This window comes from Cyprinus carpio, chromosome A6 (assembly GCF_018340385.1).
Source record: "Cyprinus carpio isolate SPL01 chromosome A6, ASM1834038v1, whole genome shotgun sequence".
NCBI classification, from domain to species: domain Eukaryota; kingdom Metazoa; phylum Chordata; class Actinopteri; order Cypriniformes; family Cyprinidae; genus Cyprinus; species Cyprinus carpio.
The window spans coordinates 10,497,737-10,514,630 of record NC_056577.1 but is presented as its reverse complement, the minus strand read 5'-3'; the positions used below and the strand labels follow the sequence as shown (position 1 = coordinate 10,514,630).

The following is a 16,894-nucleotide window of genomic DNA, read 5'->3' as shown; positions in this document are numbered from 1 at the left end:
GCGTAACTCTGGCACTCTTAGGAAATCACTGTTTTATTTACATAGTTTTTTCAAGAATGGGCTAATTTGGGAAATGGACTTTTGATGAAACAGTCCTTCAAGCGAGGCCTTTCTAATGCCGAATCCTCTAGTATTGTTATAACATAATGCTCCCAAGGCATCTGTGGAGAAGGCTTATCCAGATTTCATATCTGCCCTCCCACAGCCATGGAAATCATCTGACTGATTATCAAAGAGCTGCGCATGGAGTGGCCTTTAACTGATAGCAAAAGCTCTATAATAAATAGAGACGTTTTGCTGAGGAGCGGAGAGAAGCTGAACTGCCAGTGATTACCTGCTGGAATCAGGCCTCATCAATATCAGCCTAATTACAAAGCACTTCTGGCAGTGCGTGAAACAAATCGACCGCCGCAGCAGATTGGGCCGTGGCCACGGACGTCCACAGATATTAGGGCTTTTAACGATGGGCCTGTGGGGGGCTACCTGAGTATTGCTCCCCACACACTGCTGATAAGGAAGAATGGGGTGATTTAGATCAGTGAAGTGCTTTCCTTCTGCCAGCTCTGCTAATGCCTCCTTTGCAGGCTTATGTGGTCATGGGGATATGTGCCAAAACTTGCACAGTTTTTCTCAGCGTATTTCTATCTCATTCATCTCATGTTGAACACCTCGGTTCACAGACACTATAGTTGTTACACAGACAGTAATGATAGATCAGAACATGGATCTGTCAGCTTTGTGTTACGTGTGCGAGCCGTATCACATGTGAGTCTATTTCACTCTCAGATGGAACCACTTTGTAGGCCCATTCAGCGCCCCCAGCCCCCCAAACACACACACCAGTGGAATGGCTATATAGGGTTTCCAGCCTGAGACATGTTGAAGGGTTCCTTCCCTGCTTCCCATGGATGAAAAGAGTGTCCCAGTGTCTTTTCCCCCCTCCTTCATCTTGCATCTGTCTTTTTTTCCCCAGGTAAGCATCTGAGGTGGGGTCCCGGTGGTGACTACAGGAAGGAAGCCATTACTACGCAGTGTGGAGAAAGAGGCCATGGGATGCAGCTGCCTGTCGCTTGGGAGGAAGAGGTTCAAGACCCCAGACAGGACGGGAGTAATACGACCCTCTGGAGTAGCTGAGAAAGACCTTAGAAAAACTTCCTACTGCTTCATCTCATGAACATTTCCTGCTAATGGACTTGGCCTGCAAGGGGCTGCCCTTGTCCTGCTACTTTTAACTACATTCCCAGCATAATATACTTCTTTGAACCAACATTTTAGTTTCGGGGATTTGTTCATACAATCATGGATAATGTTTGCACTCCATCTTTTAATCTCTAGTGCACAGCAGCATTTGTGCACACTATTATAAACACTTTAAACAACAAAGTTGATTCCAGCAGTGATATCGGTGAAAAGTCGCTACCAATCAGATATTAAAAAAAAATTGCTCTAAATGAGACAGGGATAACAAGGACCGGGAGTCTTGAGACATCTCCCTCTGCTGATGAGAGGACACAGGCTCTCTGGCTACCGCTGGGCTCCCCAACATCTGCACAGGCAATTTAAACCCACTGTAGACTGCAAAGGTTAAACCACTAAAATCTAATATTTGCCTGGAGGGGGTCATGGCACTGCAATTACTAAGTACAATCGGCAGAGCTAATCAGCTCGCCTGGCTTGCAGGGGGCCGGGGCTGGCGAACAGGCCCATGATCAGAGTCTCTGTCCTCTCGCTGTTCTGTTTACTTATTAAACTCCATCTTGTGTTCAAGGAGCCCTCTGCACAGGGGGCAAATTTAGCTCCCAACACTCTCAGATATCGTCACACTTCACAAGAATTCACATTAATCAGTAGTTTTGTTCTTTGGTCTGTGAGAGAAAAGGGATAAATCTGGCAGTTATTAACAAATATAATGCTCTTTATGTAAGACAGTCTACTGATGATGTAAACCTGACCTGAGAATGAGTTCCTAGATGTTTTACTTTGTTATTAAGTAGTTGCTGTATATATTCTTTGATATAGTGATATTCACTTTACAAAACCAAATATAGGATTAGAGCATAATGCATTATGATTGTCTAGTCTACACCCCTATTGAACGAGGCTCGGGGAACAATTACGGGTAATTAAATATGTGCCAGTACAGAAAAAAAAAAAAAAGATAATTATGTCCTTTGTGTATTACACCAATTAATTACTATTATTTCTGGCAGTAAAGCCTTTAATGACTTGAAAATCTGCACATACAACACTTGCAAGTGCACTTCAGATGTCTAACCAAGTTTTCTACATTTCTTCTCTTCATTTTTTTCTTCATGCATTTCTGGCAGGTCACTTTTGATGTTTAAGGTTAATCACCCTTGAATCAAAACCGCGGTGAGTGAGTTTACACTGTCCGTCTGCCCAACGGTGAGTGGATTAGTTGAATCTCTGCCATCTGGGGCTGGTGAATGAGTGACCAGGTGTTAACTCTCCCACACCTGGAGTTGTCCTAACCAGGGCTGCTGTAGAGCACCTTTGAGCCTTTTATCCTCATCTCCCCTTCTCAAAAGAGTTACAGAACCTATTTAAGCTATAGACAACTTTCTTTCACAACAAGACTTGAGATTGACTTGTTTTGTCTTGAGATTGAAGTCAATTATATTATCTTCTGTTCTATTGTAGAAAACCCATTGAACCTGCTGCACATCCATGCAAACAAACTTTCACTTACTCTCTCACACTTACTCTTCTTATCTGGAAAAGATTTTCCAGTGCTGCATTACTGATCTCTGTTTAAGCAAAAGAGCTGTGGCATCCATTCACAGTGATCTATTTATTGGCTTTAGGCAGTAATACCTAACCTTGGATATGTGGGTCCAATTATTAGTAATCTATTAAACCCTGAAACCTATAAATGGTTACACTGCAACCCTCTGACCTAAAGATGGCTCAGATGCTCTATGTTCTAAATCCCTACCTGGTTAATGAGACATTGAACCCAACAGCCCCTCTTCCAGCTCCTCTGCCCCCCTCCCAGGGCCTCTGAGGATACTGTAATTCCATTTTCCTTCTTGTCCAAGAGCTGCCGATACTTTGCTTAATCAATGGCTGTATAGGACAACACGTCTATCCAAACCAAGGGATGATCTCTGGAATGGGATGTTGCTTGCATGTGTGTGTTTTGGGACAGTGGGTGTCATGCGGGCTGCTGCCCCTCCTGGTCTAAGCACTATTGACAAATCCATCAAGGAGGTGATGCATCAGCTCCCTACAAGCCCGCTTCAAGCAGCCAAAGCTCTGACATGCTGTCACCTTGGTAACTGCTGCAGAAGTGAATGGCCTGCTAGGATAGCTGACCTCGGTTGGCGGACCGCCATAACGGAAAGCCAGGCGTATGGTTGGAGATGTCACCAGCCCCCTGAGGACCATCGATCCCCCCCACATTTCCACCACAATCCATCCTGATCCAGGCTAAATTTATTCCTCTCAAACAAGAGCGTGGCAACTTAACATTTGTGATCGGACCGCACGTGGAAGCCATGGATTTGAGTGATTAATGGAACTCCAATTATCCTTAGTCTGGGAGCTGCAAAACACAGAGATCCTCAAAACCGGAGACTTGGGAACAAATACAAAGTTACTTGGTGTTATTGAGAAGCACTTTACCACTGAAAACTGCAATAAACTAACATTTACCTTAAAGCCGCACACTGTTAAAATGAATAAATTGCTTTCTGTATTTTGGACAGAACAAATCTTATGGCTTGGATGAAGGCTTCTTGCAAAAACTTGTTAAAAAGGAAGCAATTTTTTTCACATTTTGCAATGGCATAATAAATACTAATAACTGGCCATAATCACATTGATTAAATGGAGAACGTTATAAGAATGTTGTCAGTCACATGGTCATACAAAATGATGTTCCTGTGGCTCAGTGGTTGTGGGTTTGGTTCCCAGAGAACACACATACTGATAAAAATAAAAATGTATAGCCTGAAGTCACTTTGGATAAAAGCATCTGCTAAATGCATAAATGTAAATGATGTTGTATAATGATGAGTCTGATTTGCTTCTTGAAATATGCTCATCCATTTCAAGGTGAATATTAGTTACATTATTTGTGTGTATTAAACATTTATAGGTCAATAATAAAAATACAATATAAATAACATTCCCAAAATCCAACAAAGATTTCAGACCAAAATATACATTATCATAATTTTATTAAGTTTTTATATCTCATAGATGTTTTATGGGCTTTGTGAAATATAGTTTAATAGATTAACTTTGTATATAGAATACATATACAATACAATTTACATTGTTTCAGTTTCATATGAACATGAAGCTCATAAGAAATAATCTCTGCATCCAACAATAAAAAAAAAAACTAAAATAAAATAAACTATCATGTTCTGTCAAGGTGACATAGTAGACAGTTTCCGGATGATGTTTCTTTAAAAAATTATTTGGAAAAAGTACCACCAAATATGGACAATGTTTAATATGTTTAATCAACATATTGCTCAAATGTCCTGTGTTAACATTTAAATAGGCCCATAGTCAATACTATGTATGAATGTACTTAATTATTTATGGAGGCCTACAAAATTTTGCAGGTGTTTCTTGTGAAATTAATATAATAATTAAGAATATGTCATCCCTCTATTGCAATTAGTTAAGTTGTTCTTTAAAGTAAAGTTATAGGCCTACCCATAAAAATGTCACGTGGCATGCACGCTGCTAAAGGCAATTTTACTGACACTTCATTCGTTCACTCTAATGAGCAGAGGCTTTGCAAAAATAGAAATGCATTAACTTGAATTGTTTTGTGTTCTTTCTCTCCAAAAAATAGACTTATGAGCGGATTTTCGATAGGTTACCAGGTGGTCGATTAAAATGTAGCGTACAGTCGAAAGTAGGCCTCTTGACATAAGTAAATTTAAGACATTTAAGTAAAGTGTCATTCTCAAGGATTGAACTTGAAAATCTTTTGAAAATAAAAAATAAAAAATGGCAACATTAGGCCTAATATGTAAATGTTTCTATTTTCTATATTATCAAATAAGTTCAATTTGACTAACAAAAGCAGTATATAAATCCTTATGAATTCAATTTACATAAAAAACAACTCTTAACTGGTTCATCTAAGTAAATAACCGTGATATAACGCCTCCGTGCAAACCGGCAGATGGCGCTGTTGGGCCATGGAAGTGTTCGGCCCAGCTGCATAACAGAGTGTACAGTAGTAGAGCTACATATGTGTTGTTGAGCTTAAAGGAAGCAATGCCTTGAAAAAGACGGGAATTCCTTCGTGTTAGCAGTCAACCCACAAAAATCTTTCCAACAACAGAGATATTTTATTGACTATTCCGGCTCAAGTGTAAAATTATTTTATTTTTTTCAATAAAGCCTGGAATTTATATATATATATATATATATATATATATATATATATATATATATATATATATATATATATAATTTATATTATTATATTTTTATATTTTATTGATTTTACAATATAAAAACGCCTTGTGTTTTGTAAAATCAGTTAACATGGTACATATTATTTTCTAATTGCTACTACAACTATATTACTACTAACAACAACGATAACAGCCTATTTGTATTACTTTTGAATACAGTATTTTAGTTAAAAAATAGGTCATTTGAGTCCACAATTCATTGTAAGATTAATTTACTTTCGAGTATAAACTAAATTTACAGAACAATAGAATAACTCTTTCTGGCCAATGGCTAATTAAATTAAATGTCGGTAGCCTATATTAGAGTTTGCAACGAACTAGCTACTTTTTATAAATGTAGATTAGCTTCATAACATCGTAAAAATGCCTGAGATTTAAAACAAACAAACAAGCGAACAAACAAACAAACAAACAAACGGATTATAATAAAGACTGTTTATGTTATTTTACTTTAGGCCTATGTTTTCACTGTAGGTTAAAAACCGTTTTAAAATACTAACCGTTTAAAAACTATTTAAAATACTCTCAACCCTATTTCAGTGGCCCTTTCTCTCACCTGTCCGTCTCCTCGTCTGTCCCTCAAAGCAGAGAGACTTGAACTTCTCATTCTATAGAAAGGAAACCCCACACGTCACGTCACTCTGCATACATATTTCATTAAGCTCTATTCTCGCGCCCAAGATCCGAAGCGATCAGTTTCCCATGTGGTCCGAATGGTCCAGTCTTACATTTTTTTTTTTTATATTTATTTTTTTCTTTTATTGTTGCCGTATTAGTTATGAATAAAGGATACTTATTTATTTGCGTATTTGATTTGGGCTATCAAAATATACATTCATTTACGGTAGTCGCACTTAGCTCATAAGAACTCATTAGACACCACCAGGGACCCAAGTGACAGCAGTCTGCACAATTCTCTGTCTAAAGAGGCTGGGATCTCAGTGAGACGACTATGCAGTAATGCAAATCGTTACTATATAGGAAGGCGGAAAATGCTACTTCTTAAGACACAGATCTAATAGCCTACACAGAATATATATATAAATGATTAATAAAATAGGCTAATGAAGTGTAAATATAGCCTATATGTTTGGTATAGGAATGCTGCAACTTAACAATAAAGACACCACATGTGGTCTAGTGTGGCTTGAGCAAAGCGCAAATGTGTCTGGTTATTGTTTCACATGATTTCAAGAGGTATGTGATGGAAATGTAATCTCTGGTTTGCAGAGGGTAGTAGCACCTGCGCCCGCTGAACATGAACGGCGTTTACAGTGTGTCTCCAGAGGGAGAGAGTGACTGGGAGTGGCTGGTCCTCCAGACAACACAACTGGGGACTTCCATGGAGTTCTGAGGGCCCTTACTTATGACACGCTGCGGCAGCTGAAGTTAGTCTAGGCCTACAGCTTTACTGCAAGTACAGTGACTGAGACTTTGTGCTCTGAAACCTATTTTTGATTTTAAATGTTTATGCGTTTTAATGCTAATATATTTTAAGTAAACACAGCAAAAATGATACTGTTGTTACTTGTTAATAACCAAGCTGACATTATTATTATTATTATTATTATTATTATTATCGTTATTTTTTTCCTGTTTTAATATGTTCACACAATATGTGTAACGAGTATGCAAAATTATGCAAAATATATATATGTATGCAATATATATATATATATATATATATATATATATATATATATATATATATATATATTATATATGTGTAATATAATAATTTTTCCAAAAGCCTCCAAGTGCCGTCTGAAATGTTCTTTTAAAATTAGCATTTTCATCAGGCTCCTATGATTAAGACCAGCAATTTTACTCTAATGGCAATGTATCGGTGCTTTTCTATGCAATTAAAGTGAAATAACTGAACATAAATATAAGAGCCTGACAAAAATGCTCATTTTAGAAGAAAATTATGAACTCTTCATATTCATATATATATATACAAATTACAACAATAATAATTTCATTACTATACAGAATTCATGAATGTTTTAAACACCACTTGCGCGTACTAACTTTTCCCTGTGTTAAGTGGTCGAATATTTTGAGAAGTAAATACTAATAAAAAATAAGAATAAAAAAATAAATAAATAGTAAAAGTAATAGTAATAAGTATATAATATAATAATTCTGTAATTTGGCAACCTTATTTACAAATAAACTGTGACGAATGACGAATATAAAAAAACCAAGGATTCTTCCAAGAGTACCAAAATGCAGAGATTTTGGATTAGAGCAATACAGATATTTGAAAGTTACGACCATTACCGTTTATTACCAACATAATGACAATAGAACATGGATTAACGGAGGCGGTCTGGAGGACGTCTCCCCACTGAGAAATGTCCCATGTAAGAGCATTATGAATGTGCACAGCACGAGGGGTTAAGAAACAAAAAGAAACACCCAAGTTAAAAAAAGACATTCGAACAGTCTGGCCTGTTTCTGTTCGTCTAAAAGATTGTAAACAATCAAGTGTGGAAACCTCATCGATTACATTAACATTAGTCTACCATTTTTGACACTGATCAAAACAAGTGTTTGTGTTCGTTTGTTCAGTTAAGAGACCACGTTGTTCATTCTGTACAAAATATCTTGTTGGTTATTGTGGTGTTATATGAGATGTTCAAAGTGGAATTCTGTATACACATTGTAGATTGCTTTTATAGCACATAAATAACTTAGTGGGTGTCTACCAGTCTGATTTCCTGTTGAAAATGACTCGTTAAAGATCTATTGACAAGTAATTATGGCCCCATATTAGCCTACATTTAATAGTATGCTATTTATTTATCAAAAATAATTTTACGATAGCAGCTGGATTCCCAGCGCGTTGGCATTCATTCTATATTATTATTATTATTATTATTTTAAAATTACACATTTCGTCACTGATCTTTTCAGTGTGAGTTCTGGAAAAGTTTGTGTAGTGTGACATATTAGCATGTAGTAGTCGAGGTAGGCCACTATCGTACAGCTGTATTCTGATTTTTCAGTCACTGGTCAAGTTGAAGCGTCTTTTTTTCAAAAAAGAACCGGTGTAACGTTATATATTAGGCTGTTACTAATATACACATATATTAGAGTTACTTGGACTTCGGGTTCAGTGTTAACATTCTTTTGACAGTGACGCAATTGTGGTTTCTTTAATAGGAAGGTTTGTCAATAAAGCATAAATGGAATAAATGCGACTGCACATGTACGAAAACTGCTCGATTATTTATGAAAGACCATCATAATTGCAAAACTAAAAGGCTTATAATAATTTGAACTGCTTTTATAATCTTATTGGTAAAAGTTTACAAATATTTTTTTCAGACCCTGAGTTACATAAATAAATAAATAAATAAATAGCATAAGTAAATAAATAAATAAAACAAAAGAAAGAATGAGAGAGAGAAAGAAATAAAATAACCTGGTAATTTTTCTAATCATATAGGCCTAGTTCTTTGCTAGATTTTATCAGCACTGAATACATCTGAGCACGTGGGTCGAAAGTCATGTGACAGTACTATGGAGTTTAGTGCAGTTTGTCATGTGCATGCTTAACATATTCATGGCCTCCCTGCTAACTACAGAAAGCTAAATTTGAGTAAATTAGAAAATTAAAATACTATTTTCTGTATTTACGCCATGCTAATAACCGAAAGAAAACTAGGGTCATTGGACAAAAATATTCTTTATCCAGACATTTTCCTCGAAACCTAAAATGTATTAAAAATAAATATTACTGGCAAACAACGCGACATTTAAATCTTCATGCAGCAATAATCCACATTAGCTGATTCCCCCCTCAAAATGTCTACATTTTAATTATGAATTAATTTAGCCTACTTCTCAAAGACAGAATTAACTCGGGGCGCACAAAATCAGTCTGAATGTCATACTGGCACTCTTATTATTAGGGACAAAGAGAAGGGATACATACTTCTATAACATTGATTGAATTTAGTTGCTAAGCAACTAGTGTATAGGAATTCATCCGCCAACTTTAAATCTTAGAGAGATTGCTGAATAGTCATCCTGAGAAAAAGTTGAAGCGATCACACTGTCGTTTTTGCCCGAGTACAAAAACACAGTCTGTTTTATTTATGAGGCCTAGCTCAGAATAATTTCATCCTCAATATTTGGCTTGGGCCTACATGAATAATGTTAGGGATATAACATAAAATCATTTTATGACATGTTTTTACCGACTAAAGTTTACAGCATAAATTATACACAGGCCTACTTGTTAATCTTGGGGGCATTGGCAATCCGCTATGAAATCAAGTAATCTGGTAATCAAGTAATTTTAACAAGCAAATTAGAAAGTGTAAATATAAAATAAAATAAAATAAAATAATAAAAAATAAAAATAAATAGCCCTAATAAAAACAATTCCATATTTAAGTCATCACAAGAAGCATGAAGCAGGCGCTAAATTCAGAGAGAACTTAAGAAATTCAGTTGTTGAGAAAAATAATAATAATGTAGACTAACTAAATGTTATAATATTTTGCTATTCCTAAACACTTCGACTGACTGAATGCTAAAAATTCAATAAAAAGCTGTGCATATGCAAAATGTCCGTAAACACGTGTTTTAGTTTTCAGGGTTATGTACGGGGACTGTTTAGCAATATTATATTTAGATAGATAGATAGATAGATAGATAGATAGATAGATAGATAGATAGATAGATAGATAGATAGAAGGCGAATGCAAAAAGCAGACTAGTATAACGCTGAATAAAATTATATCCAAAAAACATGGTGATTGGGTTGATATGAGGCATGTGGATTTGACAGTTGACGTGAACGCTATAAAACATGTAGCCTACACTACACAAAAGCGCGTGACACTGTAAACACTCCACCTCCACAAGCGATCAACTTTTCTGTGCTTGCTCTAGTGAGATTTACTGAACGTTGCTTTCGCTATTACTTGTCACAGAGACACATTTCATCCTGCTAACAAAATGGTTGTAATTTACAGCGGTGACACTTTTGCTGCTTTGTCTAAGAGGAGAATGTTAGCTTAATATAAATTCTTAAAGTTGTAGAAATGCAAAACTCCTGTTAATGCTTTCTGTCGAGGCCTACGATTGCCACGTTACACTGATCTATTTTTATTTATTTATTTATTTTATAAAAATGCATTGTATGACATATTTATATGACGGTTATATTATAATCAGGCATCTCTATGTTGCCGGCAAAATATTAGAAAGGTTTGGTTTTCGAGTGTTATTTTATATTCTGCGTGTCATTATACAAGGTTATTAATATTTAGCATATCATTTTAAAATGCATTTGGCTAAATATTGCTCAAAAATTGCATCCTAATTTTTTTTGAAACAGCTACGATCTTAGGCACAACACACAACTTTGTTTCATTCTAACAAATTTATTGTTCTCGATCATCTCTTACGGAATCACTACTGAAATTAAATTACAGTCAAATCATCACATCAAAATATACCCTTATTACCTACTGTCAAAGTCAGCTCGTGTAGATTTGTGCTCTTTTAAAAATGAGAATACAAAATTAAACAAAACAAAAAGGTCAACAACGAAAACAGGGGAAAACATTTTACACAAGTCTGGGGGAAATAAATAACTGTTTGGAATAGTTCGTGTATCCCGAATAAAATATTAAAACAAAGCATTTTAATGAAAAATATTAAGTAAATAATTCCGATCAGCATCTGATCTAATGAATCTATATTGCCGACTTTACATAGTCTTGTTTATTAAAACCTACCAAAGAATACTGCTTGGAAATGGCAGCACATGAAAACATCCACAGCATCAGCTCTGGCCCACTTGGCAACGGATGTTCGCACAGAAGATTTTCAAAGAGGTGCAGCTGCGGAATATTCAGTCTTTTCAAAAGTCATCTTTGATTTAAATTTGTCCTCAAAAATCCACGTAAGATTCAGTTCTTTACATTAAAAAATAAAATTAAAATAAAATTAAAAACAATTTCAAAAGATGTGATCTTGGAGATCAGAAACTGTGGGCAGTCTTTTGTTGATTTTGTGAGGATTGGAAGGCCAGGGGGAAAAAAATCCATTCCATATTTTTGGGATAATATCAAACCATGCAGTCCTCTCTGCCAAGTTGGATGGAAGCTTCGTGGATGCCACTGTTCTTCGCATTGTTTCAACTGAATTTCATCCCTTTGTTTGAGGTTTGATGTCCCATAACAACGTACACAATTGCCTGCGTCTTTTGCCTCTCAAACAAGACATTGGTGTAACAGGATGTGGGGGTAAAAGATTTTGTTGTTCATTGCTAATTTCTGTTATTTTTCAGTTGAAGTTAATGCGCCAATATTACCTGGTGGAACGAACTTGTAGTTGTCACCCTCTGGTCGCCCGGTTCGCTCGGCCCAGTTAAACTTGCATCTTTTAAGTAATCTACTAAAAAATGTCCCTGAAAGAAAGAGCAGACACAACCTTTTAGGTAAAGACATTTAAGGGCCTGGAAGAAGATTAGCGGGCGGTTTAGGGTTGGAAAGGAAGAGGGGTGATTTTTTCTTGTGAAAAAAAATATATAACACATCTGCAGTCTCAATATTCCCTCACAATCACAGTATCAAAATGTTTTGCTATCTTGATGATAGTCTGTGTTTTATCAGATATATATAAAATATTTTTAGTCTTCTATGCTGTTCTATGTCTCACTGAACAATCGTTTGCAGTCCATGGAGGGGGGCGGTGTATCTGCACTCACATTGCCGACCTGAGAATATACATCCTCCGGCGTCTGCGGCACTCCTGGGGGCGTCATCCTTTTCTCTTTCTGTCTCCGATTGCAAAACCAAACTCTCACCACCTCCTTCTCCAGCTGCAGGTTGTCCGCTAGAGAGGTTATCTCTTGGGCCGAAGGCTTGGGACATTTCAAGAAGTGACTCTCCAACGCACCTTTGACGCTCACTTCGATGGAGGTGCGCTTCTTGCGCTTCCTGCCCTGAGCCGCTATCTTGTCGATGCTGGTGGGGCTGCCTGTGGAAGAGTCTGCTTCCTCCAGCCATTTATTGAGCAATGGCTTCAGCTTACACATGTTCTTAAAGCTGAGCTGGAGAGCTTCGAAGCGACAGATTGTGGTCTGCGAGAAGACGTTCCCGTACAGAGTGCCCAACGCCAAGCCCACGTCCGCTTGCGTGAAGCCCAGTTTTATTCGGCGTTGTTTGAACTGCTTGGCAAAGTGCTCTAAATCGTCCGATGTCGGTGCGTCCTCGTCAGAGTGCGGGTCGTGGCTGTTCACTCCGTGGTGTGCTTGCTGGTGATGTTGATGCTGGTGGTGATGGTGGTGGTGGTGGCTGCTGTGATCGAGCTCCGGGGTGTCGCCACGCACAAGACCCGGGTGCACTAGGCTTTGGCTGCCCGGCGGACTGAGCATGCCGTTCACCGTGAAACCTCCAGGCTGCGAGTAAATGAGAGACTGCTGCTGCTGTTGGCTCCCGGTTAGAGAAGGGATGTGGGCAGCGGTTGTGCTACCCCAGGCACCCGCGTGAGTCTGATGGGGACCTAAATGTGGGGGCCTGTGATGCAGCGCAGTACCAGAGTGCAAATCTTCTCTCCCCGAGTTATTTTTCACGTCCTGCTGCTGTTGCGGACTGCCTGTCATTCCAACGGGACTAGACGACCAATGCGATCCAGCTTCAGCTGCGGCCACTGCGGCAGCTGCAGCCGCCGCTGCAGCGTGAGGCAAGGACGTCACCCACTGGTGAGCGTGGCTCAGCATATGTCCCCCGTTGCTCGCTGCCATTGCGCCCTGCATGAAATCGCTTTGTACCATTTTAACCGTTGGGTCTCCTCTGTACCCACCGGACACTGAGGTTACCGCAGCACTGCCCTGCTGCATCCCACCTCCGGAGTCCGAGTGCACGATCGAGCCGGACGATAATATACTGCTGGGTAGATAAGGGTTGGAAGCCGCTGTGGCCATTCCGCTAACCTTATGAATATGTTTGCAGATCACCCCCTCCCTTTTCGCAGAAACTTTTTTAATGCAGGCAAATTATATCTCATGAATTATTCAAACTTTGAAAGTCTGACTTGTGTTTTGGCAAACACCATCAACAAACAGCAAAGAGAAAGATAGCCTATTGTAGGCGAGAGGACGAAATCCGTTTCTTGAATAGTTTGTGCATTCATATATTTCGAACATATGAATGATTGAAACGATAAATTCCACTTTTATGTCAGCGTTGAAAACCCCTCGGAAGTCAAAAAGTCCTTCGATCTATATTTTCTTTTTAAATAGTCTGAAAACAAATTTAAAAATATAAAAAATGAAAGATTAAAAATTGTTTCAAAACTTTGTCCTCAAAGAAACTTCTGGCGCTGGAAGAAGTTGAAATATGCCCTTAAAAATAATAAGTCCAAACGTATGTTCCGTTACCAAGTGGAAAAATATTAAACGTGGTTCTTCCTCAATTCTTTTGTTATTTAGCAGCAGCGATTTCACTTGCGCCGTCCCTTTATTTCTTTTCTTTTGCAGATTCTTTTATGGTGCTGTAAAGTCTGTCTCTTTGTTCGGTTTTGATGTGTTTAAACCTGCCAAACCGCTCCAGTTGAAGTACAATCCAGTATTACAGTGCAGAGCAGTGTTGCATGCCTTCTTTCTCATTCGCTTGTTCTCTCCTCTCCCTCGCTCACTCTCCCTCCCTCTCTTTCTCTCTCTCTGACAGTTAGCTCAGTCCCTCCCTCAGAGCTCGAGGACACACGAGTGTTTACCCGGTGCTGCGTAGGCTACGTCGTCCACGTATTTTTTCCCCAAATAAAGGAAGTCGGGTGTACGGCTCTCGTTGATTGGATAGCACGGGCAAGATTGACAGGCCGCTTCAGGCACTTAGGCCCCCCTTCCGACTATTCCAATTGGTTGCTTTAGAATTTAAATAAATAATTCAAGATAAATGACTGAAAACTCTAAAGAATGTGGAAATGTATTAATAAATCCCAATTTAAGTAAATTTTCCCATAGTTTTGGTGAATTATTTTAGTGAATCATTGACAAGACAATGTAGGCCTAACCGTTAGTGGGCTATTTCTCAGGGCCATAATAAAATAACACATAGCCTAGTTAGTTCTATTTCCAAGCCTTAGATAAAAGTGATGAACAGTGACCTCTAACAAATACAACTGATCTTGCTGTAATTGAAATTTCGAAATAGGTCCTTTGGAAATCACTGAAATAGTACTGACTGCATTTATTTAGCTACAATCATTTCATTTAAAAGGAGGTCTAGCTAGTCTGTTGCAATTTTTAAAGTCAACTAAGCAAGACCATATAAATATATCGACGCAATAGCTAACCATCGCTACTATAGATTTATTTATTTATTTATTTTTCTGAAACGTCGGCCTCTCAAGAGTTAACGAGATGACTGTTCGATGCTTCCAAACGGAAACAGAGAATGCAAGGCAACTCAACGCAAGAAAGGCATGTGGAGAAAGTGGCAACCAAACGGAAGGAAACTGAGCAGTCCTTTGGGGATTTGCAAGAAACGTCTTTTAATTTAACTACGAAGATCGACTGACGATAGGGCAAACACGACATTCCTTTTCAAATTTGCCGCTGAATTGTTTAGACGTTTCCATCAGACCCCTACAACATATGGATTCACCCAGTGGTATAAATAAAAAAGTCCAAAGAAAATTTGGAGTGACTGACATACGGTAAGGCTAACCCCATCTTCAAGAGAGGTGTGACACATGGTTTCAAGGGATCTCCTTGTTTATGAACTAGCCTACAGTGTAGGCTACTGCTTGAATAATAGTAGGCTATCATAACAAAGACAGGCAAAACATACATGTTAACCAATGATACATTTTACACCAATAATCGTTCTAAAAAGCTATTGTGACAGAAAAGCTTATTTTAGATTTCACGCAGTATTGATGTATAACAACATTGAATCAGGTTTTGTAGAAAACCCAAGAGAGGACCACGCACTCCCCTTCCCAGAAGATTTAATTTGGATCAGACTCAAAAACCGAGAGAACCTCGTGGATTTGTTTACATTAAATGGCAAAGTAGGGCCACCGCCACGGGGCTGTCTATTCATTAATTTCCAGTAGATTTTGGTCTAAATTACTGCTATGCATTTCATACTGCTCGCTTTCAAAGAACGTCTCGTGCGGCCAAAAGAAACGTGATAGCCAGCACAAGGAAAGGGATTCACTCACTCTGAGGAGTCGAAGCAATTTCAAATGTTCAAGCCTTCAACTTTTGAAGTTTAATGTTTTTTTATCTGAAAAGTAGGCTGTTTATTATTTATTTGTTTATGTAACAAGGTCCCCGTGTTCCCTGCTGGGGGGATCATTTGTTTTCTGTGGAAGTAGAGAGGGAAAAATCCCCAAGTATAACAAGACACGAACAGTTAGTGCTGATTTTCATTTGCATAAATTTTCATATATTTTAGTGAAAATAATAGCGGTGCAGAGGAGAGCTCCGCTCAGTTGAGTCAGAGGGAAGAAAATCTTAGGAAGGACCAAAACGGAGGGAGAGAGTCGGTCACTGATGGACGAACAATGCAGTATTTGAGACATTTTTCCAGTTATCATGGAATCTTACGGTAAGTGAAAATAAATCAGCATTCAGCGGGGTTATAACTGTATTACCACGCATAATATAGGCTACCTTAACATTAATCTATATACCTCATATATATATATATATATATATATATATATATTATATATATATATATATATTTTTTTTGTGTTGTTTGTGTGTTTTTTTTTTTTTGTTTTGTTTTTTTTTTTTTTTTTGCATTTTCAGTTCTTCACACAATGTGTGCATTTGCATGAAATAGCGAGCAGACGGTTAAGCTGCTGTTTTGTAGTGAATGTCCAGTGGAGAATGTGCAATCAATCAAATTCAAACAGGAGACCCTCGGTGGAATTCTCGGTGGAGTCGCGTACAAGTGGATATCAGGTCGTTTACATAAATCGATCTTTTACTTCTGTGCCAAAGTTTGATGCAACTTGGTCTGCAGGACTGACTTATTTTGGAGCGCGCGACGTATAACGCGAGACGGTGTGTGAATGACGGCAAGGATTTTAGGTGTTACCGAACCACTGTGAGAGACAACACTGCACATGAGGAGCAACTGAGCAGAAACTAGTCTAGCACATCATGACCGGTAGCAAAGAAAATATGCAAGTGTCTGAGCGAGATATGATTAAAATAAACGAGCCAGAAATAAAAGCAGTTTAAATGAGTATGGGGTGACCAAAATATAGCCTACAGATTACAAAACTAAAGTTAGATTTAATTCGATTTAAATTGTAAAAGATGTAAGGATCATATTTTTTAAATGTAATATAGCCTTTATGCAAACATAACGAAAACCTTTCTCTTCGATATTTCTTGGGATAACTCTATGTGCCCTCCCGGTCGAAGATGCTATCTCTCT

The 16,894-nt window shown here is 38.0% G+C and overlaps 1 protein-coding gene across 2 annotated transcripts; it reads right to left on the bottom strand.

Moving 5' to 3' along the window:
* Window positions 1–10,859: 10,859 nt before the first annotated feature.
* Window positions 10,860–14,129, bottom strand: LOC122145279 (POU domain, class 3, transcription factor 3-B-like). 2 transcript variants are annotated; one of them, XM_042757986.1, is made up of 2 exons: window positions 12,211–14,129; window positions 10,860–11,901 (listed from the first exon to the last, which is right to left on the bottom strand). In XM_042757986.1, exons 1-2 carry the CDS (start codon window positions 13,417–13,419, stop codon window positions 11,788–11,790), a joined length of 1,323 nt encoding a protein of 440 aa, XP_042613920.1. In that variant the 5' UTR covers window positions 13,420–14,129; the 3' UTR covers window positions 10,860–11,787. The 2 variants fall into 2 exon arrangements, with proteins under 2 accessions (XP_042613920.1, XP_042613919.1); XM_042757985.1 differs by having other exon boundaries at window positions 12,202–14,128.
* Between the last annotated feature and the right edge of the window lie 2,765 nt (window positions 14,130–16,894).